Source organism: Engystomops pustulosus, chromosome 10, assembly GCF_040894005.1.
Source record: "Engystomops pustulosus chromosome 10, aEngPut4.maternal, whole genome shotgun sequence".
NCBI lineage: Eukaryota > Metazoa > Chordata > Amphibia > Anura > Leptodactylidae > Engystomops > Engystomops pustulosus.
In genome coordinates, this window is record NC_092420.1 from 37,563,389 (window position 1) to 37,589,345 (window position 25,957).

Here is a 25,957-nt window from a genome sequence, read left to right on the forward strand (position 1 = left end):
ACAGGGTTGAATAGAACCCTGTACCCTGGTGCTGAAGTGGAACCCTGCTGAGTACATTCTTTCCCAGTAGGGACCTCACCTCTGCCTCCAGGGCCTGTTGAGCCTCCAGACCTGACACCGATGTTATCTTGAAGCACAGTGGGCGGGGGGGGGGGGGGGGGGGGGACAAAAGGTAACTTTAGACAGTTCTGGATAATTCCCAGGATCCAGCCACTCCCTGTGATCTTTCTACATTTTTCCCCTCACTGGTCTTCTGGCGTCATTGCTGAATGGGGCATTTGCTGGAGTCTGAAGGGCGTGAGAACATGAAGCCCTTTGATCTTTTAGAGGATCTCCATCCTTCTTTTCTGTCCCCAGATCTCTGTGGTGATCTAAATTTCCTTGAGGGACAAAAAAAAATTTCCTTGTGGTTCCGTGTTTGGGAACCCTTTTTCCTCTCCGCTGCCTTCTCCAAGATCTTGTCTAGCTTGGACCTAAAAAGGAACTCCCTTCACAAGGTATATTACATAAATGACTCTTTGATGCAAAGTCCCCTAACCAATTTTTCACCTATAAAGTTCTTCTAGCCGATTTTAACAATGCGACTCACGTTGCTGCCAAATGGAGGGCATCCACTGATGCGCCTGCCAAGAAGGCTGAGGCCGTCTGTGCTGTAGTGACCTCCGTAATTAGATGCGATTTTGGAGCACCTGACAATCTTTTCCTCCAGCTGAGTGAGCCACATGAAAAGTGATCTGGAGACACACGTTGCAGCAATATTATGCTTGACAGTTCCTGCGGAAGCCTCCCAGGAATGTCTTAAAAAACTATCCGCTTTCTTGTCCATGGGGTCTTTCAGAGCGCCCGAATCTTCTACTAGAAGAGCCGCCTTCCTGGAGACTGGATATACAACGTCCACTTTTGGCGCTTTGCTTTATGCTTGGCATATCTTTTTACGCAAATGGATATTTTAATTTCATAGCCCTAGGAAAAAATACTTTCCTCTGATTTTTTTTCTATTCCGCCTTAATAAGGGAGGAGATGTTCTTGTGAATGGGAAATAATCTCTTCTTCTGTTCTCCTAATCCCTGGAACATGATCTCTGTCACAGACCGTTCCTCTTTCTCATCCTCTAGTTCCATTGTTGCCCTGACCAACTTTATTAGATGCTCAGTATCCTGCCTGACTTATCCTCTTCTTCCAAGTCTGACGACAGTTCCTCTGGACTTAGGACTCCAAGTTGTCCACCACTCTAGAGGTGCCTGGGGAGCTATGGGATCTGAGGGACTTTTTTTTTTTTTTTAATTCCCTGCATAGAGCTGAGCACTTCTTGCTGAATAAAAGGTGTGCATGGACTCAAATAAAGTCGACTGCTAATGGCCGATCATACGCTGAATAGACTGCTCTCAGTTTGGCTTCAGATACGAGTTGGGCAGGTCATCTCCACAAAATTCTACACACACGATTTTTAGATTTAGCAGTAGATTTCCCCCTACAAGTCTATTTCCTCAAAACAAAACAAAAAAAATCACATAAGAGACCATAAGAACCAGTTTAAAGGCTTGGTAAGGCTGCACTCACCATCCAGTGGACCATCCACTAACTGCATTTACCGTAGCGGTGTCCACCGAATGTCTACCACCTTCTTTCGAACTCGTCTCACCTGGTGGGGAGCAAGCAGACTTTCCTGGGTCTTCTGACCGAAATACAGCAGCAGACTGGAGCTGAAACAGATCCAGTGGCTAGCTGCAGGTGTAAAGTATACACAGGACTCCTGTGTGGGAACTCCAATTTGAACTTACCGCCTTCTGATGTCATCAGTCACGTGGGATGCCGTCTAGCTCCCCACTTCCGGTCCCCGTCGGAAGTGGAGCTGACGCCATCTTTTCCCGTGTGCATCAAGGAAAAGAAGCAACCGTGCCACGATCAGCTAGTGCCGCCCCGCATCCCATCCTGGCCATGGGACGCGCCAGATCCATTTCACACCCACAGACTCGTGCTGAGACCCGCAGCCTACTCTCCACCACCACGCCAAGGCTTGTTCACCCACTGTTAAGCCTTTGGCGGGGGCCTTGCACAGCCACTACGGGGTACCTGGGACTCCCATTCCCCCTCTCACCGCGCTACGGAGCCTCACCGAGGCTCCCTGGATCCCAGTCAGGGAGAGGAAACCACTGAAGGAGGAAGGCCAGGCTGCGCCTTTAAATTCCTGAGTTTCCTGTCCCTGGAGGCGGATCCCCCTCTCCGGTTGGGTGCTGTCATGGTGATAAGGGGAAAACTTATTGACTCTAGTATAAAAATAATACCCCCAAATAATGAAATTCTCTGCAGCACTGCGGTGTATTAAAAAAAAAAACCAAAACCTCTTTCGTAGCAGAGCGGGCAGAGATGCGTCCATGTGCTCTGCCCACTGGCTCACAGTATGATGCAGAGGAGTCACTGCTGATGACATCATAGCGAGCGCCGGCGGGAAGAGCGCATGGACGCTGGAAGGAGAGTATGGAAGTTTTTTTTTTTAAGACACTTTTTTGTGCTGAAAAACTCAGCTTATACAAGAGTATATATGGTATTAACTTTTCTTTCAATGTGACAAATTACAATTTTGGCTAAAGAAAAGTGGAATGGGATCAAGTTCTGCTGATGTCTACAGACTTAGAACTCCAAATGGGACAGGAATAACAGTTCTGTTCACTTGGCAATCTTTTCACCCACTTTCCACCATATAAATACTGCGAAGGAATGTTTTAACCAGTTTTACATGTTCAAGAACTAGTTAGCATGGTGGATGGGCTACATGACAGATCCACTTCTGCATTATAGTTGTAACACTATATCATCAGTATGGGCATTGCCTAGCATTTTAATATCCGAATGTTCTGCCACGTGAAGATGAATAATGTATTTTCTGTCCATTACCAGTTTGTGCACCAAAATGTTTTACAGACCACATAGTGCCATAGTTAATTTATTGGATACAACTGCAATACAATACACTGGAAACCGGTTCAGAAGGTAAAGCAACAGTAAAACATCCACTGTTAAAGTTGAAGTCTTAAAAAACAAACAAAAAAAAAACCCATTAAATTCTAACATGTTGGCCAAGTATTAAATAAGTACTCTAAAACAAAGAAAAGTATTCTATAAATCAAACACTAATGGCAATAACAGCAGAATGAATACTTTGCAGTCACTTAATTTTTGTGTTATACAAACAACATTCTGAAAAGCTTATGTGCCTGAACTGAGCAATGAACAATTTCCCAGCAATGAAATAAAAGATAAAATACAGATAACTCCCCAAAAATGAAAAACTTGCCAAAAAAAAAAAAATTATACAAAATCACTGAAAGAAAAGCATAAGCAATTAGGAACAAATAAAACCTAAGATTTATGGGCTAGGACAGACTAAAAATGAAACACTTAAAACTCTTTTGTGAGTGGTCTAAAATTGAATGGCTAAATTGAACATTTGTGTAAACTATATGCCATATCGCTATGGCAAATAAAAGATTTGAACTCATATATATTCCTAACGGAAGGGGCCAACTGGCCTTGTTACTGTCCCTTTCAAAAATCTAAACCATGGGGACAGACTTGGTCTCATATCTCTCCAGCTTCAGGTTCTTCAGAACTTGGTTCCCCCGATTTTCCATTTGCGAATTCATAGCTGCGCTTTTTATGTGTTCGCTCTCTTGACCGATCTCGGTCTCTTGATGTTCTCTCCTTCTCTCTGGAGGACCTGGGAGGAAGTGCATTATTAGCTTAAAATTGCTATTAATTAGAAATAACAAATTTCATGTTTTTTTTTTTAATGTAAAATGAAATTAGGGGAATGAGATATCGTATATATCGTTGCCAAGGCAAACTAATTTTACTACAAAAAACTGGGAAAACTTATTGGTCCACATTTATTAAAGTGTTTGTGCCAGTTTTCTGTCCAACTTTGTACTGAGAAGAAAGTGCAAACTGCTTGAAAAGGTCATTATAAAGGGTCTGCACCAGTATTGTGGCTGCAACTAAATGGGCATGTTAGTGCCTAGTTGGAATATGCGCCACATTTATTACACACATGCACAATTGCAATTGAAGAAATTTGCTTTTGGGCAAGAGTATCAACACTTGCCATAAAATACACCATTTTATAGTACTGCCAAGGAAGACTTCTCCCAAACCATTTCCTTACATTCCAAAATACAAAAATGGCTGCTACTATATGCAATTGATGTATCCATCAGTAATAGTGGTAAAACTGATTCATATCTTGAATAATGGAGTCAGGAAGAAATAGTTCTCCTTTTGGTGAGTTTGCCAATTAAGACCGCCTTGTAGAGTCAAGTAAGCGAATTTGCACATCATAAAAATTTTTTTAAAAAAGGTACAGTGCCTCACTAGCAGCTAATTGGGGAGATATGGGGAGAACTTGTAACCCTTTACCAGCAGCGACAGATCTTCGTTAAATCACAAAACATACTTGGATTTTGTACTGCGATCTCTACTCCTATCCCGGCTTCGATGATGGCGATTATCACGGGATCTGGAACGAGTTTTTCTCTTGTGTTCCCGGGAGGAAGAACAATGTCTCCGTCCATCTCTGGATCTAGATCTATAAAGGAACGACAGGGCTTGGTTCAACAATATAAACCCAATAATCACCACAGTTAGAAAGGTTCCATACCAAATCAAAATAAACAATGCCTGAAAGCGCAATGATTTAGATTTGCAAAAATGGCAAATTTTTCGAAAAGTTCATCACTTTTTATTTTTTTTATAAATAAACACAAAACTTATCAAAATTTACCACTAAAATGAAGTACATCATGTGAGGGGAAAAAAACAAAACAATCTCATGATCGCATAGATAAGCAACAGTGTTCAAAAGTTATAACCATATAAAGCAAGGCAAGTTAGAATACAAAAAATGGGGCTGAGCCTTAAAGGGGTATTCTCATTTCAACAAATTAATGCTGAAAGCCTCACCTCAGCTTATATACGAGTCAATTAAAAAATAAAAAACTTATAATAAAACTTAATACTCACCCTCCGGTGTCCAGATCGTTGGCGCGGGTCCCAATCTTCAGCATGGTTCCCGGCAATCCGCCGGTGGGCGCACACTATGATGCGGTGAGGATGTCATAGTGTGCACCCGCCGGCAGATCGCATGGACACGAGCCAAGGATCCGGACACCGGAGAGCGAGTATTAAGTTTTTTATTTTTAGATCGACTCGTGTATAAGCCGAGGTTTGTGCTGAAAAACTCGGCTTATACACAAGTATATACGGTAAGTACTTTAGAGAAATTAAAAAACTTTCCCGCTTAATAAAAGTAGAAAAATTATAGTAGGAGTACTCTCCCATTCCCATTCCCCCCCAGAAAAAAAACTCCATTTTGTAAAGTTTTTATCAAGGGGTATGGGAGCATTTTAACCCATGCTGCCAAGGGACTTTTTACATTACTATATACATGAAATCACAGCAGCCTCCATGGACTTCTACTCCTCCTCATCCTCCATGGAGGCTGCTGTGATTTCATGTAATCACATACATGTTGTTCAGTTTGCTATTATTAGAAGGCTGAGAGACCTGCGATGAGGTCACTGGTTACATGTCATGAATGTAACACAAGGCACAGTGTAAAAAAAATTGACACAATATTTCCCATCTGTACATAGAGCTTTATATGTGTGTAGATGAATATTAGCAGACAGTCCCCAAGTACAAGTGCTGTGACTTCATGTGGTCCGATACATGTAGGGGGTACAGTTTGCTATTGTTAAGAAGCTAAAGTACTTGAGATGTGGTCACTCTGGTCACATGACATGAACTGTGACCAGTAAGGAGGCATAAGGCATGGGGAGCATTAGATGGGAGGGGCCAGCCGAGCAGGGCACGCCACCCTTTGATACCAGGTAATATAAGCTAAAAAGGTGATTTATGTGGATGTAAGCAAAATTTTTTGGCAAGCACTTTCTGTTCTGTCAGAAGAGTCTCTTGGATACATACAATATGGGGTGTCTGGTTCTTAATAGAGTTGAATATTAAGTGGGTATTCTCACGAAGACAAGATTATTGGAAAAACACCCAGGATAACAAAATAACACATTCTCCAATTCACTGTTATATGTGTAAAATGCTGTACAGGCAGTCCCCGGGTTACGTACAAGATAGGGTCTGGAGGTTTGTTCTTAAGTTGAATTTGTATGTAAGTCGAAACTGTATACTTTATAATTGTAGAGCCAGACAAAAAAAAAAAACTTGGCCCTAGTGAAAATTGGAGTTTAAACATTTTTTTGCTGTAATGGAACAAGGATTATCAATAAATCTTTATTACAGAAACTCTACAGCTGATTATTGCAGTCTGGGACTATAGTAAAGCATTCAGAAAGCTTCACCAGAGGTCAGAGGGGTCTGTCTGTAACTATGGGTTGTCTGTAAGTCGAGTGTCCTTAAGTAGGGGACCGCCTGTATTTTAGTTAATCACTCCAACCTTTCTATCAATTCTGGTGTATACAATTTTGGTTGCTTTGGGATCCGACTGTAAACCATCTCATTATGGTCGGGCATGGCAGATTCTTCTCATGAATAGTTCCTTTGTCTGCAGGATGCAGTGTAATCTCTGCCCCTCCCCCCTCCATTACAAGAAAAGCTCACGCACCAACATTTCCTAGGAGTTATCCTCATCATTTACCCAAGGCCAAAAAGTTTCCCATCAGTATTAATATATAATACTGATAATATATAATATTCTATATACAGTATTTTTCGGACTATAAGGCGCACTGGAGTATAAGGCGCACCATCGATAAATGCCTGCTAAAATGTCTAGGTTCATATATAAGATGCACCGGATTATAAGGCGCACCTGATTATAAGGATGAATGACCAGCAGGTGGCAGACCTGTGCACAGTTCATTGCAGCTGTTGTCTTTAAGTATGGTTCATATATAAGGCGCACTGGACTATAAAGCGCTCCTTTGATTTCTGAGAAAATCAAAGGATTTTTTGTGCGCCTTATAGTCCGAAAAATACGGCAATACAATGTTTGTGAGTATTACATTTGTTACAACTGAGCCAAGAAAAGGAAACCAGCAAAAAAACTAAAAACTTGTCCCATAAAAACCAAACCCAAACATTAGGAGTCTTAAAGGAAAGCTACCAATTGATTTGATGCATTATGAAGTAAACATACAATGAGGCTGCTATAGCCGATGCAGGGTCATATCTTGGTTAATCCCTGAGCTGAGTGGTTTTGCTGAAAAAAACTATTATAATATCAGGACCTTGGGAAAGCTGGATGAGGCTGGCTCACAAACACATTACACACGGAGCTTGTAATTACAAATGACGGTTAGTCAAGCATGACTAATCAACCTGAGCTGGATCACTCTTACACAGCACCTGGGGAATGGTGCAGCAATTGATTATTGCCAGATTACATCATCCTCTCCTGCAGAGAAAAACTCACGTGCTAGGAGAAGCGCTGAACCAAGCGCTGAAGAAGCCATAGAAGCGTCAGAGATTCATTATCATAATTTTATATCTGTTTTATTAGCAAAACCACTCAGCAGAGGAATTAACCAATATATGATCCTGCATCAGTGTAGCTACAGCATTCAGGTAGGTCTGCTTCATAATGCATCAAATCGAATGGTAGGTTTCCTTTTTTGCCCAAGTTTTTGACTTGGCTTAAAATAGGTTGACAATTAAAAGGGTTAATAACAGACTAGAGGAGAAATAAAAGACCAAAATGAATAAACCGAATTAAACAATTACAAAATGAGAGGATAAATACTCATACAGACCCGAAAATATATACCATATATACTCGAGTACAAGTAGAGGTACCCAATTTTAACACAAAATAAACTGGGAAAACATATTGGGGCTCATTTACTAAGGGTCTGAATTGCGCAATTTCCAATTTGCGCCGAATTGCCCCGGGATTTTGTCGCATGCAATCAGATTGTGGCGCATCGGCGCTGGTTTTCACGAGACAGAAATTTTGGTGGTGGTGGTGGGGCATCGGACAACCCGACGGATTCGGAAAAATTTAAAAAAGCATTTGTGTCGCAAGATCAGCACTTACATGCCCCGGGACGAAGGAGGTGAGCAATGGGTGGACCTCGGCGACACCTGGTGGATATCAGGCGCACGGACCTTAGAGAAAGGCGGCAGACCCGAATCAGCATCGGACAACGCGCTGCAGGATCGCCACGGGAGCAGGTATGTGCCCCATTGACTTGAGTATAAGCTTATCGAGGAAAACTCATCTGTCACAGCCTCCACCCAGTATACAGCTCATTCCCTCTAGCATATAGCTAGCCAACCCCATCCCCCCCGTATATAGTGTGTGTAAAAAAAATTAAAACACACATTACAAGTCTGTTAAACTTAGATAAATAAAGGTCTTGTACCTTGCGCATTTGGCGGTTTAACCAGACCATTCATACAGACATGGGCATTGAGGCCTGGGATCGGAAAGCTGCCACTAGAATCATGGGGCCATGCGAGAAAGGCGTTGACCAATTTAAACTTAAGTTAATGTTGAGTTTCATTTAGGTAAAATTTTATGTAATACTTGTGTAATACAGCTAGAGCATAAAACTACCATCTTCTGCCCGGTCATCTCTTGCTCTCAGTGCCGCTAGATGTTGGGTTCTGACTTTTTTTTTCCGGTTGAACCGTTCCCTTAAAAAAGGAACACTGAGATATGCATAATAATAAGCAATAATCACCACAAATTTGGAAATCACCTTCTTTTCATTTTGTCACGTTCTTCTCTGTCCCTCTCTTCTCTGCGCTTCATTCGATCTTGATTTCGCTTCTCCTGCTTTTCAGCTACAATTCTCTATTTAAAATAGTTTAAATTACTTTGGTTTCTGTAAAGACATTAATTTCATGAACAAAATGTAACCTATTGAGTCAGAAGCAGGTGTTACCAGAGCCACTCCATACTGTAGCTTCACAGACTGTTGCACTGTGCAAGACAGCTTCCCGCCTCCCACTCTGTGCAAAAAACTTACTGCTGTCATGAGGCTACAATAGGCAGAGAGGAAAGGAGGGGGAGCGGGGTGGAGAGTACTGGCCACAGATTTACAATACCCAAATGGTTAGCTAAATGTTGCTCCAGGTTTGGCAGTTGACCTGAGAAGCCATAGTCTAATAAATTTAAGTTGAAAGAAATAGCTTTTAAACATTTTGGCTTCCCACATTCTAAAGGCTAGAATTTTTTATTTTTTAATTTATAGAGCCATATGAGGGCTTCTTATCTATGGGACAAATTGTTGGCCAGAAGCACCATTTAATATGCCATACAGTTTACTGTGAAGCTGGAAAAAATCCAAATGTGTGGAAATGACAAAATACAGCTGTGCTAATTTTCATGAGCTGTTGGTATTCCAGCTTTTACTGTGCAGGTCACATAACACATCCTGTTTAATTATTGTTAGGATAATTAAGGAAATGCTGAATTCATAAAATTATCTTTGAACCCCAAGGCTGCGCCACTTCATACTTATGTAATGTATAGCAGAAATTCAAGCTTCAAATGTCGATTCTAGACTATGCAAACCCTAGGTGACTATACACAGCATTTCTGTACAATAAAAGAAAGAAAAAAAATATATACCTTTAACTCATCTAATTTCTCACGTATTTCAATAAAGCCCAGGTGCAACTTGCCACCAAAGTGGTCAGCTAGTCTTCTGTCATTATCATGGAGTCCCAGATAAGCAGAACATACTTCACAGACTCTCAGCTTTTGCTGCTGGAAGCTTGAGGCTGGCATAGAACTACGGTAAATTTCCTGTTTGTAAATGTAAAAAAAACAAAAACATTGTGGATGGAGCTGTGAGAAAGTTTGTTGCATATTTTATTAGTACCATTTAGGAGTGCTGTGGAGTACTTACTTTTGCATGGAACTCATTTAGAATGCGGTCACTATGAGGAAGGTAACATCTAAAGAGTTGTAATTTTTCACTGTTCTGAGGCAAATGCTGGTGCTAGACTGGATGCAGCCAGGCGGAATAATTTTCAAAATAGTGTTCCTGGAGTTAATATCAGTGCAGCTTCTTATGTACTAACAGAAACACTGCACTCCAATTAGAGCCGGAAGAGGCTATGCAGTAGAGACAAGTAGACTATCTATTTTACCTTGAAAATATGCAAATATGTTTTCCAGGATGGGATAAGGAAAACCACACCTCTTATCTACCTTGTAAGGCAACTCCCTTGACATCAAGCATGACTTTCAGGAAGCCTTATGTCATGATGCAGGATTAAAAACTAAACCAGTTATTTTATCTTGACACATTGAAAACATACAGGTTCAATAAATCTTCTGTAAAGCTTTGACAGCAAATTGAACCCATGCAAAAATTCAATGTTACAATTATTAATAAAAAAAACCCCACTGAAAACAAGTAATGCTTTCCCAAATCAAGAGTACTTCTATCATCAAGCTTTTAGAACTGATTTTTGTAAAATAGAAGCGCAGCAAACCTCAGCTTCTCTTTTGCAAATTCTTGTCTTTTCAACTTCATCCATAACCTTTTGAGACTCTTCGACATTTCCTTCTGCTCCTAACTGTTCAGCTTTTGCTAGCAGTTTTCCAATCTCTTCATTCAGCTCATGAACTCTCTCTGCCTAAGAAGAAAAAAAAATGTGATCATTTTCATGTTACAATACCAACAGTTCTAAAACCATTCTTCAGTCACAAGTTAAATAAATGAAAATGTATACAAAACAAAAAATAATGCTTATTGTTAGTAGGAGATTTTTGGAGGTAAAAAGTTGCCTTGGGAATTTCCACAACTTGTTAAAAAATACTAATAATAATTTTTATATAGCGCCATCAAATCTCGTAGCACTTTACAGTTGGAAGATATTACTCTGTAATGTCTTAATTCATTTGTATAACAGTCATGAAACAATAGGAGTGAGGGCCCTGCTAACAACAACTTAAAGTCTATGAGGGTGAAGGGGTGACAAGAGCTTGGTTTTTGGTCCATCCATTGTTTATAAGGGAATTGCATAATAAATTTAATAACTAAAAATGCTGCTGCTTCAACCAGCCATCAGCTGGCATCATATATACAGAGTCCGAGGTTAAAGGAAGTGTGTGTGTCTCATGTAGCAAGAGCTGGAGAGTGTCATTGTGTGTAATGGGCATCTCATGGATCTCATCATCTCTCATCTCTCCGTGCCAGTTACTAGTACAATGTTCAGAAGGTAAATTAATGTGAATATAAACCTTTTAACCTGATAATCTAACTACATTGTCATCTCACAGAACAAGATGGATCATAATGTGTCTGCTTAGGGAGTCCCCGCCCACAATCTGGTATATTACACTGACCATCACTGAGTGTTAGGAACTAAAACAGCAATAAAACCAATAAAAAATGTAAAGGTAAAGGGTTACAAATGATATTTATTGTATTAACATCACTAGGATTGAGATTTGAGAATTTTCTTTCATGGGCAAACCCATGAAGGACCTGGAGGAAGCTGGGTGCAGACTTGCTAACGTACACAAAAGAGCTGCCTGAACTGTCCACGCAGGACTAATCGACCTGAGCTGGACTCCTACACAGCAGCGATTGTGTTGTCCCTGAAAGGAAGAAGTAATCAGTTACATTATTCTTGGCTTATGCTGGGCAAGGCAAGGCTGGAGCAGTGCATAATAAGGGGGTTGAGAGTGCCTGGGCAGCCACAGAGCCTCATTATCATAATTTTATAATTGTTATTTCAGCAAAAACACTCAGTTCATGGATTAAACAAGATTTGTTTCTGCTTCAGTGTAGCCACAAAATTCTCAAGGTATGTTTGGTTCATAATGCATAAAAGCAAATTATAGATTTCTTTTAATGGGACTAGAGAAGCCTGTAGCCTGGTATCTGGTACATGATGGATAACAGATCGGAGGAGTACACAGGATGGGTTAATAAAAAGAGAGCTAAAGTTGCATGCACAAAGGGGGCAATTAATAGAGCTGTGGCTACATTCGGAGGTTGACTGAACGGGTGCAGGCTATTGGTACTGTTGCCAAGCTTTACACTTGTCAATGTCCAGTTGGCTGGAGGTGGGGTAAGGAGGGAAACAATGGCAATTCCTAGCAGTTCCAGACACCTTCCACGTCATTTACATTAACTAAGTTTAGAAGGAGCCGGCTCCTGTAGTCTGGTTAAAAATTAAAGAGGTTGTGTCACCATTGCACATGGCTGTAATTCAGCTCAATGCATTGAAAAAAGTACTTTCAGCTTTTACATTTATAAAAAAATATGCAGCCTTACTGAGATAAAGCATTATGGAATGGTTGCTGGCGCCCCCTGCTGGTAGCTGTGTCCCATCCTGAGCTACATCTGATCTGGCCTAGTCTGCGGACAAGGATTCAGCCAGCTGCTGCATATTCCTCCTCTCCACAGAGATCAGCTGACACAGTGCAGCCAATAGGAAGCAAGAGAGGAGGAGGGGCAGAGAGCTTAGCTGTATACATGAGTGATGCCTGTGATCTCCACTGCTTACTGCAAGCCTCAGCTTCACAGGTGCTTACAGTGCACATCCAAGGTAACAGTAGCCTGTTATACAGAGGGCAGTCCTCCCCGAACAACATGGCAGTAACATGGCCCAGTATGGATCATTACATGCAGAGACTACATGAACACCACAGGTGGAAGTAGACTCTAAAGTCAGTGATGTAGAGCTGCCTCTGTCAGTGCTGTGCATGTCCCTGGATAGGCCCCTCCCACATCTGCTTCTGTGTGGAACAGAATAGAGGCTGAACACGCATCACAATAACACATAGAAAGGTATCTTTAATTCCAGGTTACCAGTAAAAATAGCTTTTTTTAAACATTTTAACCTCTTTGGGAGTTTTTTTTTTTTTTTTTAAGTCATTTGTTTCGTGGCATAACGCCCTTAATGCTGCTATGTAGCTCCCAGCAGGATGAATACAGCTATAAGGGTAAATACTGCTATTAACCAGTGGTAGATTTCCTTTAAAGGGAACCTGTCACCAGGAGACCCATTTTTAGCACTCCCCCAGTCCCCACAGAGCATAGTACATACACTGCCAAAGTGTTTTTGTATTAAAAATAGGTTTTACAGAAAAAAAGATATGTTATATTGTACCTTTCATTAGCATGTGCTGTGTGACTAGGCAGTTGCCAATTAGGAGGGTCTGGTAAGGAGCAGTCCCCCCCCACCCTTGAGGAACAGCTTCTCCATGTGACGTTTTCAAATATATGAAAACGCCCATCACTGGGCTTAGCGACGCCCCCTGCTCCTCTACAGCCAATCCCGAGTGAGGGGAGTTATTCATATATTTCAAAAGGTCACATGTTTCCCAAGGGTGGGGGGGACTGCTCCTTTCCAGCCCCTCCCATTAGGCAACTGCCTAGTCACACAGCAGATGCTAATGAAAGGTACAATATAACATATTTTTTATACAAAAACACTTTGGCAGTGTATGTACTATGCTGGGGACTGGGGGAGTGCTAAAAATGGGTCTCCCGGTGACAGGTTCCCTTTAAATCCTTCTGATTGGCTCAAACACCTGGAGTACACAGTCTGTTTGTGCTATAAGGACAAAGATTATCTTTTTTTTCTTTGACACCAGTACTCTTAGTACCCATAAGATCTGCAGGAGGAGCATGTTCATACTGTTCTACTAAGTTCCCACTAATCAGTGGAACGCTTTTGGTTGGCAGCACTAACCACAATCCACATTATGGGGACCACCATCCCAGACTCTCCAGAACCGACCCAATTGATGTCACAATATGATTCTATGAAATCCGCGATACACCAACTCCTCCAGGTCGCCAAACTGGAGACCCATGCCCCATCCCTTGAAAAGTGGTTTGCAAAATTAGCCTCCACAAAATAGGAACTCCTAGCCCTTGTCCTTGAGAATAAAGGCCGCTATCTGTCCGCTTAAGCAACTTGGCAAATATTCCTAGCCTCCCCATCATTCCATATGGAGCAATTTGCTGCCCCTGGCTAGTCAGCCTGTGGCAGAGCCTAATCAGCAATGTCCCTTCTGTGGAGATCTCCTCCTTCCTGTTGTGTGTATTTAGCTGTTCACAAATATGCAATACAAACCATATCTAGTATATTATTGGTCATGTTTTTACCTCTGTCTAGACTGCATTTTGTTTCACCATTTCCTCAATAAATCTTAGGAATCCCTATAAAATTTAACTAAATTCTTCTGGTGTGTCTGTGTGTCACCAGCTGAATAATAAGTTTGCATCTTTATACAATCGACTGTGCAATAGACTAAAGATCCCCCATCTGTAGGGAGTTGAAATAAGTGTTTTATTGGTGGAGTTAGTTTTTCTGGTCAAAGGAACGAGTTTCCCATGTGCCCCTGAATGAATGGAGTGGCAGGGCACCAACGAATGTTGTTGCTAAGAAAATGGTATTGGGTGGAGGGGGGGGGGAAACAAGTAACACCAATGAGCCATTATCAAAGAATAGAACAGAACAAAACTGCAATAGCTGTTGCATTTATATTGGGCATGCTGTTCCGGTGATAACTTGGTCATCCAATATGTCGGGGTGGCTTTCGGAAAGTTGAGTACAGAGGGCTTTATTTCTTTATAGACTCGAGTATAAGCCGAGTTAGTGTTTTTTCAGCACATTTTTTGTGCTGAAAAACACAGCTTATACTGGAGCACAAAGCAAGTGTATAGTTATGAAAGCAAACAGACCAATGCCTATTTTGTGCCTCTCACCCTTTTCTTTTCCAAAGTTATGGCATTTTCTGTTCTGAAAGTGTTTGACAAAAATCTTTCTCACCAGAGGTCTATGCCTGTCTATGTCCTCAAGCTGAAGTCAGTTGGCTTTTTCGAAAGATCCCATGATGACTTGTGTTCTCAAAGTAATTTTGCATTAAATTCCTTTAGTTTCCCACAAAACACTACACATACAGGATTCCATCACATTGAGAATCAGGGAAGATGTAATAAGTGGAAGAAATCATAAGTAAACCAGCTACATGAAGTCTATAGCATGTGCTGTTTGAGCACTAAGGTTTAATAGCTTATCTGCACAGTGCACAAAGTACAGATGACAAGGTGGGGGAGAGGAGCAGCATGAGGTGCAGAGAGAAAGAAAGTTCTGCAGAATGACAGACTGTGATGGAGGGACTGATAGGAAACAGGGGAGATCTTGTACCTCACTATTCTGTGCAGGAGGCATCTATATCCAGTGTCTTGGAACCCATCCAGCTCTGCTTCATACACAGAGAGAGCTCTCTCACATGACCGCCTCCCCTGTGAGCAGAAAGCAGCAGCCTCTCCCCTCCCAGGAGTCTGTTGTATAAACAAACTATACAGACTCCAGGGCTTGTCATGTCAGCACAGGCAGAGGAAGCAGCTACTGCAGCACTTTCTATAGCAAATAAACTGCTGGATAGGGGTAACTACTTTACAGTTCCTCTTTAAGCCTATGTTTATGCAAATGTAAAGACCTTACTTTGGCTGCTACTTCTGCACTTATTTCCTCCTGAGTATCAGCTAGTCTCTTTTTTGCAATGTCAGTTCTTCTGTCACAGTCAGCGATGAATGACTTCAAGTGATCCATAGCCTGTAGAAGAACATACACAAATTATATTTGTATTGATCCTACACAATCATAAAAAAAAAAAAAAAATAAAAAAAAAAATAATCCACTAAACCATTATGGCACTAGGTTAGGCATGGTTTTGGATTATGCTAATAGACAGAACCGCTCTGTTCTGTATTGCAGTGTATAAGAGAAGCAATAACTGTGCAATAGACTGCAAGGTAAACAAGTTCAAAACAAAAAAGGGAATACCTCACTAAAATACAACACTACAACAGTGCAAGAATTTGTGCAGTTTCCATTACTAATCCCACAAATAGCGAACGCTCATAGAGCTATAACAAACAAAAAGTATTCCTCTTGGTAGGGAAGACTTTCATTATCTCTCAAGGGGCACACAGCCTGAAGAAACAGAGAATTTTGGAAAACTTTGCAAGAATGGCTACCATTTAAACAGTATACACCACCTAAGTGAAGTTGCCCCCCCCCCTCCTTGTTCAAATATTGGTGTCAAACGTTTGTGCCGCTCTAGTTTTTAAGATATTAATAAAAGTTTACAGAGGTCATCAGAGGTCAACCAGCCCCCTACATTACCTAAATCAAACAAAACATTGCCAATCAATTGTGTTATGTTTGTGCTGCTTTTGTTTTGAAGATATTTACAAAATTGTAAAGATCAAAAGGTAAGCCAAAACTGGTCTCAAACCTTTGGGCTGCTATCATTTTTAATGTATTGATAATTTTTTCCACAGGTCAGATGAGTTTTTTTCCTTCCAAAGTACAATGTACTTGGAAGGCTGCACAATCTAATCAACCCTACAGTATGTTTTGTAGCGTGGGTGGAAACCGGAGGAAACCCACGCAAACACAGAGAGAACAAACAAACTCTTTGTAGATGTTGATCTGGGGGGGGGGGGGGGGGGACTTGAACCCAGGGTACCAGCGCTGCAAGGTAGAAGTGCCACTCCCAGGTGAAGAGTGCCTAGTTAGAGAGCACATGGCATTGAAAAGGTACTATATAAAATATCTTTTTTCTGTAAAGCCTATTTTTCATACAAAAACTCTTTGGCAGTGTACTATGCTCTGTGGAGACTGGGGTGCTAAAAATGGGTCTCCTAGTGACAAGTTCCCTTTAACATCTAAAACAATAGCGGCACCAAAAAAAATTTCTGCTGCACAAATGTACCACAAACGCTGTTGAAACTTAAAGAAAGGGGTGTGTGGGGGCAACTTCACTCAGGTGTATACACTAGATGTGTAATATAAAAATATTTAATTGCTGTGAAATGCCATCAGGAACATGTAATGTAAAAGGTTTTTGTTAAATAAAACTTACATCAAGCTCAAAGAAAAAATCCTGCTGTTTGGATGCAATCTCATAATCTGCTCTTAATGCCAAGTCATGAACCTTCAAACATTCTCCAAGATCCATTCTCTGGGAGGTAAAAGAAAAAAAATACATTCAAGTATTTCAGTTTACATATTCACAAATCCATGCAGATTTAGCAAGCAGAAAGTTACAACAGTTTTTTTTTTCATACCTTATGTTCAGTTAAAAAAAATAAAAACACAGATGATTTTAACAGTCACAGAGGTAAACATGTTCTTTTTGTCAACACATGTATTAACATGGGGTTAACACCACATTTACTTAGCATTTACACAAATGTTACAGTAATGTAATTAGGCAAATTACCTCTTCTCAGCTGTTGTAACAAGTTTCAAAAAGCAATGAAAACACAACCAAAACTCTACATATGACCCCACACGTAAACCAACTTAAAATTATGATTATGATCCTGAGGGGGTGCTTCTAGAGCCCCTCAGTGATGTCTTTTCACTTTTCATGTTAACCCTGCCAGTGCCTTTAGTCCTCAAGTTCTGGGAAAAAAAAAAAAAAATTCACTGTTTCTTACAATGAGAAGAACATGTCTCCCAATCTCTGTATTTCCTGCTAAATTACACAAACAGAGGGAGGAGGGAGGGCGAGACATGTCCCGCTCAATGTAACAACCAGTGACGCTGCAGCACTAAGGGGCTCTACGAACACCTACCAGAACCCCATAAACGTGGCATAAAATTATGCTAATTAGCCAATTTTAGAAGGAAGGAGGTCATTGTTAACAAATTTTAGAAGAAGATTACCACAGTCACAGTGCCCGAATCTATAAGCAAGTTTCTCTGGTTTATCCATGCTTGATTTTGTTGGTAGATTTCCTTTAACAATCCATCTTGTATGTAGACTGCCTGTATATATAATCAACCGAATTGTCCAACTAATATAAAGTGCATTGTATCACAAAAAACTACCTGAAAATAATCTGGGTGTGTTGAAGCAGTTTATCACAAATTTACATGTTACACTGGAAAAATACGCCTTGGTCAGGGAGGTGAAAACTGGCTTTGGCGGAAAGAGAATAACATAGGACAACATAGGTTTTTATTTTATTATGTCAAATCATAGAATTTAAAGTTTGCATCTTTTTCTTCAGTTCATGGCTATACACAAGTAGGCAACAATCACACAGCATTGAAGATCTTTCAGGCGAAAATGAAATACAGGTCTTTGTTGCACAGCTATTTAGGCTACATTCACACGAACGTATGAAAACAGCCGAATATACGGTAGTATATACGGGAAGCATAATGCCACATTTAATTTAATGGGCAATACAGCCATCCAATTACATACCGTGTTGCCCACCATACAGTCAGCGAGCTGTATAAAAATATAGAGCATGTCCTATTTTCTTTCCGTATGCCCCATAGAAGTCTGTGGGAACGTATAAAATACTGGTTGCATACGCTTGTGCACCGTAAGCTGCACTGTATATACGTGCATTACACAGAACCAGTGGGTGGTGCATTCTGTCAACAACCCAATAGTTAGCCATCCATCATTTGCCAGCCCACCATATTTTAGCCAGATACGGTGACACATACATATGAAAAAAATCACGTATACACTCACCGGCCACTTTATTAGGTGCACCTGTCCAACTGCTTGTTAACACTTAATTTCTAATCAGCCAATCACATGGCGGCAACTCAGTGCATTTAGGCATGTAGACCTGGTCAAGACAATCTCCTGCAGTTCAAACCAAGCATCAGTATGGGGAAGAAAGGTGATTTGAGTGCCTTTGAACGTGGCATGGTTGTTGGTGCCAGAAGGGCTGGTCTGAGTATTTCAGAAACTGCTGATCTACTGGGATTTTCACGCACAACCATCTCTAGGGTTTATAGAGAATGGTCCGAAAAAGAAAAACATCCAGTGAGCGGAAGTTCTGTGGGCAGAAATGCCTTGTTGATGCCAGAGGTCAGAGGAGAATGGGCAGACTGGTTCGAGCTGATAGAAAGGCAACAGTGACTCAAATCGCCACCCGTTACAACAAAGGTAGGCAGAAGAGCATCTCTGAACGCACAGTACGTCGAACTTTGAGGCAGATAGGCTACAGCAGCAGAAGACCACACCGGGTGCCACTCCTTTCAGCTAAGAACAGGAAACTGAGGCTACAATTTGCACAAGATCATCGAAATTGGACAGTAGAAGAACGTTGCCTGGTCTGATGAGTCTCGATTTCTGCTGCGACATTCGGATGGTAGGGTCAGAATTTGGTGTCAACAACATGAAAGCATGGATCCATCCTGCCTTGTATCAACGGTTCAGGCTGGTGGTGGTGGTGTCATGGTGTGGGGAATATTTTCTTGGCACTCTTTGGGCCCCTTGGTACCAATTGAGCATCGTTGCAACGCCAACGCCTACCTGAGTATTGTTGCTGACCATGTCCATCCCTTTATGACCACAATGTACCCAACATCTGATGGCTACTTTCAGCAGGATAATGCGCCATGTCATAAAGCTGGAATCATCTCAGACTGTTCACTGTACTCAAATGGCCTCCACAGTCACCAGATCTCAATCCAATAGAGCATCTTTGGGATATGGTGGAACGGGAGATTCGCATCATGGATGTGCAGCCGACAAATCTGCGACAACTGTGTGATGCCATCATGTCAATATGGACCAAAATCTCTGAGGAATCTCTTGTTGAATCTATGCCATGAAGAATTGAGGCAGTTCTGAAGGCAAAAGGGGGTCCAACCCGTTACTAGCATGGTGTACCTAATAAAGTGGCCGGTGAGTGTATATGGGTTCATATGGATTTATACAGCATGGAAATACAAGACTGGGGAAATCACATGTTCATGTGAATGCAGCCTTACACAAATAAGAGAAATAAACCTACCGTTCCAGAGAGTATATCATGCGGACAGCAATTGAGCAGATGACTTTTGCAAACTCTCTCATCACTAAACTTGATACGTTGTCTTGTTCTATCACCTGAAAAAGATGACCGATAAGATCTCATATTAGAGATTAAAAAGTTTGTTTTGCGGACTATAAGATCAGCCTAACCTTTCAATACTGACTAAGCATTAAAAAAAAAAAAGGCATCAGTTTGTTGAAGGGAATAAAATCTAAGTGTCATGGTTTAGTAATTTTATAAGCATTATGTCAGAATACTTTCAATTCTTTCAATCCGTTTGTAGATTCTGAAACATAATGGATGTGGTCATATTAAATACTGGTTAATTGCAGAAAAAAACTGTATAGAGGGGTAAAGATTTGTCATTCATTGTACAGAATGGATGAAAACTCATTCCATTATAAAATTATGGGACAGTTTTATCAATTGCAAAGCATTGAAAATGTGCCTACTCCTACAGCAGATCATCAGGTACAAAAAGCTAAGCTATTCTAGTTTTGTAAGCAAAATAATATTTAAAACAAATGTTTTGAAACAAAGGGGTTGTCGGAGACAAAAATACATATGTTGCCTGTGGGGGAGGGGTGCTTAGAAAAATAAAAGTTGTACTTGCCTCTGTGGTCCACCAGAAGCTGTCCAAACAGGGGCATGGATCGCAGAGATGGCAGCGCATGACACCAGGAAGGACTGTGGTGGCAAGTGCAAACTGTATTCCTTTAAGCAGCCCCCTACCATAGACATATGTATTTTTCATTTGTCTCTGACAACTCCTTTAATAATAGCAGGTAACAGTAACATTAGAAGCCAGGAGTAATACAAACCTGAAGAGTACTTACACTAGCCAAGACCCCGGAATACTGTTAGTGTGCAACATTTTACCAACATTACCCTTCTTGTGCTCTGTGGACTGCCAAAACTTTTCATGATGTGACCAACTGGAGCCCCACACAGATTTTCCCATGTTTTTGCTTTTCCTTTGATGCAGATAATTAAAAAAGCAAAAGGGCAACATCCAAACGGAATAAACTATGTATCGGTTAGGATACTGGCAATTTTTCCCCACAACACTAATCTGAAGGTAAGCTTGTTACATTGAACTATGCAGCTCAGGGTGATGAGAATATATTACTAGATCTTATAAACTAAAGTGGATTAATATGGAAAATACTAATGCCAATTGTATAAGGGAAATAAACCTAATTCACAAGAGGCTCTTTATATTGTTACTGCTGCTTCACCTGCAGAGGATATGGAGATGCTTATCCAATTTAGTAAACGCTAGGCTGAAGTACCCCATGTAACAACTATGTAAAAAAAGGTCAAATATAGAGTAGGTGCAAAGATGGGCAAGGGTATGTACAACTGTTGTACTTATAATGCATCAATTATTTAAAAAAAAAAAAAAAAAAAAAAAAAAAATATAATGGGTCTGCCCACCTGATGCTCTCCTCATGACACTAACAATCATTTTTGCTTCCCAAGTCCCTGCTGGGTTTACTTCCTTGTCCCTATCATTGAACAAGTAACAACATTTGACTGGCTGAGCAGTTACTACCTGTGTTGATAAGAAGACCAGATTTAAAACTGGGAAGTGTCAAAACAGCGGCATGAGTGGTAGGGCTATAATTGCTTTTTTTATATACCATTCTGAATTGTCAGGAGAACTTTTAAATTCTATTACATATATGGTTTTCACCATTAAAGGGGTAGTCCACCACTCCTGTACAGTACTGCTGTATGGCAGCCAGAATTCATATTACAGCCCACTAAAATCCGTTGAGCCTGTCAGTAGACAGGTCTCACAGATGTTGCTGTATAAAAAGATTTCGGCAATACGGGACGACAATATAAAAGAGTATTATAAAACGTGGCTGCCTTAGATAGAGTACGTGCAGCTGCCATCACCCTCCACCTTAGTAGCTCCTTAGCTCAGCGAATCTCAAGCTGACGTGGGCTCCTCCTAATTACAGCTCTGATTATTATACATTTATAGGTTGTCTTGGATTCCCATTAACCCATCCCCTCCCTTCACTTTCCCTTTGTGGTTTTGTGTTGTCTTCTCTATGGTTGTATTGTGTACACCCCCTCCCTCATTTTTTTTGTCCTGTCCTTGTTTTGATGATTTTGTTGGATCAGGTGAGAACTGAAGCTAGACAACCCCCTGTGTGGGAAACTTCTGTAGTAAATTGTGATGATGTCTCATATCTACCCTGCGTGGGTGAAGAGAGGGCAAATTGTGCCCGTTTTCTTTTGGTTTTCCTTTTCTAACATTTGCAATAGATCTTGCCATGCGTGGCACCTTTATGTGCTTCAACAGGTGGACTACCATTGGACTGCCTTGTATCATAAAACATGTATAATTTTCCCCTGTGAGGGATTCTTTTGGGCGGTCCTATGCCCTCCATTCTCGGTTTTCTGTTCAATAAAATTCTTGGACATTAAAGGGGTTGTCCAGTTCACGTTAAAATTTTAAAAAGCTTTTCTATATACTTTACGTATCAATTCCTCATGGTTTTCTAGATCTCTGCTTGCTGTCCAGCTATAGAAAGCTTTAATGTTTACTTACAGAAATCGGTCCGTGGTCATATGATGGATACAAAGGTGCATTAGCCATTATCACAGAGTAATCAGAGCTGTGCGATACTAACGGCTCGTGCACATGCGTGTCCATTTATTCTGGACAGAGATCCAGAAAAATGGAATTGATAGAGAAAGTATATTGGAAAATTGTGTAACTTTTTGTTACACCAAAAAATATCAGTTATTTTTGGAAAACGGGCAACCCTTTTAATCCTAATGGTAGGTTTCCACAGAAGTCTTCTTGCTGTTTCCCATTCAAACTCCAACAGGGTTGTGTTTTCTGTTTGGCAAAATGTCCCTCATTTCCCCCTGCTTCAGGAATGAGAGAGCCGAGGAAGACTGACTCCGTGAAGAGATATTCCTGAGGGAGGAGGGAATGAGGGAGTTAAGAGAGACATTGCCTAAGGCACACAGCAACACCCTGAAAAAAAAAAAAAAATTCTTGAAGGAGGAGGGAATAAGGTGGCTGAGGAAGATTGGAAAGGAGAAAACACACCCATTGTGACTCAGTTTGCTGCCAAGGTGCTTGTTTAAAATAGAATTACTAAAAATATGAGCTATGGATTTTCAGAATAAAAACTGAATGGGAAACAATGAGAAGACTTCTGCAGGGAATGGACACTTTAAAAAACAGCCTCCACTCCCCACCAAGTGACATTATATTCTCTTCTTACTATATCTGCAGAAGGTGTCTGCTCAGATGCACTGCTTTGCATTGCAGAAGCTCTGTATTCTATTCAAGTGCATAAAGCTGTATCCTATTGTCTGCTTGACAGAAGATCAGGACACACAAATCTTAAAGAATGAGCAAGCATGTCCAAGTCTCGGCTCTATGTACACTCTAAACGATGGTGGTCTCAGTGTAAGAAAGCAAGTTACGAGCCCAGTGGGCTGAAGCCCTGAACAATGTAATGAGGATGGAAGAAATGAGAGCTATAGAGGGATTGAAGGACTCGCAGTTTGATAGATATACTAAGATTTGGTCCCCTTGGATAGATCTCCGCAGTTCAACGGAATTTGCTTCTTGGATAGAGGGGGTATAGACTGAACAGGAGATAATCTAGGATCAAGTGGACGAACCCTCGTAGCCCTTACCCCCCCCCCCTCGGACTTTCTCCCTTCCTATCAATCCCAATGCGTTTTCCCAGGTGTGTGTGTGTGTATATATATATATATATATATATATATATATATATATATATATATATATATATATATACACACACACACACACTTTATGTGTTTAGTGTGGTTAAAGTTTTAGTTCTGCTAATCAAGAAATAGTCCTTCAAAATATCTTTTGTATGCATCCCGCCGCTGCAAATTCGTAGCCCGATACATCAAGAGGCTTCTGCCTCTTGATGTATCGGGCTGCCACCAGCGCAGGGTTTATCCTACACCAGGCAGGGCCTGGCTTAGAAAGAAACGCAGCCGGAGACTTTTCACGTATGAAAAGTCGCCGGCAGGAGCGAGTGCGCAGGAGGGGGGACAGTAACGCCCCGCGCCGGCCCACTCCCTTCTGGCCGCACCCTCCCCCTTAACGCCCCACTGGTGTGAAGGTGGCGGGCTGGGGAAAATAATCGCAAAAGCTAGCAATAAGCTAGCATTTGCGATTATTTCAGGGCTTCTGCGCCACTGGCGGTGCGCAGAGGTCCTGATAAATATCCCCCATAGCCTCTATTATGGCACTAATACTATTTTTTCTTTTTTCATGAAGTGGCTATTCATATTCTTCTTAGTTGTACCATTAGATGTATGACATTTGTCTTATATACACTTATACATATGCATGCTGATGTAGTTTGCACCCGATTCACCGATGTTATTTTGAACCTTGTTATTTGCCAATTTCAATAAAAGTTTATTGAACAGAAGAAAGCAAGTTACATTTCTGTGTTTTTTCCAAACGGTAAATAGCAAACAGTAACTTTAAAGGACATCTACCACCACATTTAGGGGTGTCAGACGGTCACCAAATGTATGTCCGTTACCTGGGAGTCCTCCTGGAACATCTGCTACCCTGAAATATCCACTTCATAACTTTATAGAAATGAGCTGGAAGCACTCACCACTCTGCTAGCCGTTCGCCTCTTGGCTCCATAGGAAGATCATTTGTGCACGCCCCCGCACTTATATTCCCCCCAGGAAGGCCGGCTGCAAGCGCTGCAGACAGCCAGTGATGTCACCCGGTTGTTTGCTAACCTGCACATGCGCCTGAGCTACGTGCAAAGTCGTGGGCAGCTGGCCAGAGACAGCCGGGTGATGTCACTGACTGTCTTCAGCGTGTGGCCAGCCTTCCTGGAGGGAATATCAACGAGGGTGCATGCAAAAATTATCTTCCGACGGAGCCACGAAGGTGCTCGGCTAGCAGAGCTCGGGCTCATTTCCATAAAGTTATAAGTGGATATTTAAGGATAGCAGACGTACCGGAAAGTGCCAGGAGGACTTCCAATTAACCCCTAAGGTAACAAGCATACATTTGGTGACAGTCTACCACCCCTAAATGTGGTGGCAGATGTCCTTTAATAGTAAAATGTGTGACAAATCATTTAGCCATGGAAAGTGGGTTACAACTACATGTTAATTGCTCCATTGTATAGTCACATTTTTAAGATGAAGCACCACTTATTCGAGCCCAGTGGCAGACTCATCTATTACCTATTTAAATTCAATCAAGATGAACTGTACCTCTACAAGACAGAATTCCCACATTCCCAGCTCCCCCATTGATGAGAGATACTAAAAGGGTATGGAAAGGACAAGTGTTCACGCTACATCCATTACGGTGGCCGAACTGCATTAAAACGCTTCGCTCAGAAATTTCCATCAGCTCCCTTGAGATTATGGAGCTGAAGGGTCACGCGCGGCCATCTGCTCCGTTACTCTCCTGGTCCGACTGAGGAAACTGAGTCCCCATCAGACCCCTCTTTTCCGTGATCTGTGGAGGTCTCATCACTGAGACCCCCACCTAGTTAGGGACTGTGAGAGCTGCCATCTTGTCTTAGCCCGGGGTCATGTTTCCCACTCTCCAGCCATGTCATGATTCAAACATTTTGCGTGAACTGTTTAGAAATTACTTTGTCCTCGCTATTGTTTACCTTGCTTTTTCTGTAGCGTCTCTGCTTGAAGGCCATATTGTAACTTATGCATAGCTAATATAAGGACAATTAGTATAAACATTCTGTTTCCCTCTAGTCTAGTATTTTTCCAATAATGTGGTTCAATTTGGGAAATTCTGGTATATTCAAGCTACCCTATAGCATTTCAGTATTTTATCACCTTTTCACACCCTCTGCAGGTTTTTTTTTCTTTTCTGATATACACATCTGCCCGCTTTGAAATAAACGCAGTGATTTGAGTGCAGCTTATGACCAGGTGTCTGTGTCTAGGATCAAAGATCCAGAAATTTGGCAACCACCTTACAATTGTGCAAGGGCTGTTTGAGCCCTAGATAAAGATCTTTAACAGGCCTAACTTTGATTTGTGGGAAAACCCCTTTAATGATATGAACTTATGTCCAACCAACTATCCTATTCTTACCTTACAATATGTATATGAAACAT

General features: G+C 41.2%; 1 protein-coding gene across 5 annotated transcripts in view; it reads right to left on the reverse strand.

Annotated features, from left to right (window-relative positions):
* Window positions 1-2,924: 2,924 nt before the first annotated feature.
* The window catches only part of LUC7L2 (LUC7 like 2, pre-mRNA splicing factor), a 40,834-nt gene continuing 17,801 nt past the window's right edge, over window positions 2,925-25,957 (reverse strand). For all 5 annotated transcript variants that reach the window (XM_072128661.1, XM_072128659.1, XM_072128660.1 and 2 more), the window contains 8 exons: window positions 19,794-19,888; window positions 16,883-16,981; window positions 15,457-15,567; window positions 10,477-10,620; window positions 9,605-9,781; window positions 8,730-8,824; window positions 4,451-4,582; window positions 2,925-3,718 (listed from right to left, as the gene is read on the reverse strand). In XM_072128661.1, coding sequence (XP_071984762.1) covers window positions 3,580-3,718; window positions 4,451-4,582; window positions 8,730-8,824; window positions 9,605-9,781; window positions 10,477-10,620; window positions 15,457-15,567; window positions 16,883-16,981; window positions 19,794-19,888 — 992 coding nt within the window. In that variant the 3' untranslated portion in view covers window positions 2,925-3,579. The remainder of the gene's footprint in view (window positions 3,719-4,450; window positions 4,583-8,729; window positions 8,825-9,604; window positions 9,782-10,476; window positions 10,621-15,456; window positions 15,568-16,882; window positions 16,982-19,793; window positions 19,889-25,957) is intronic.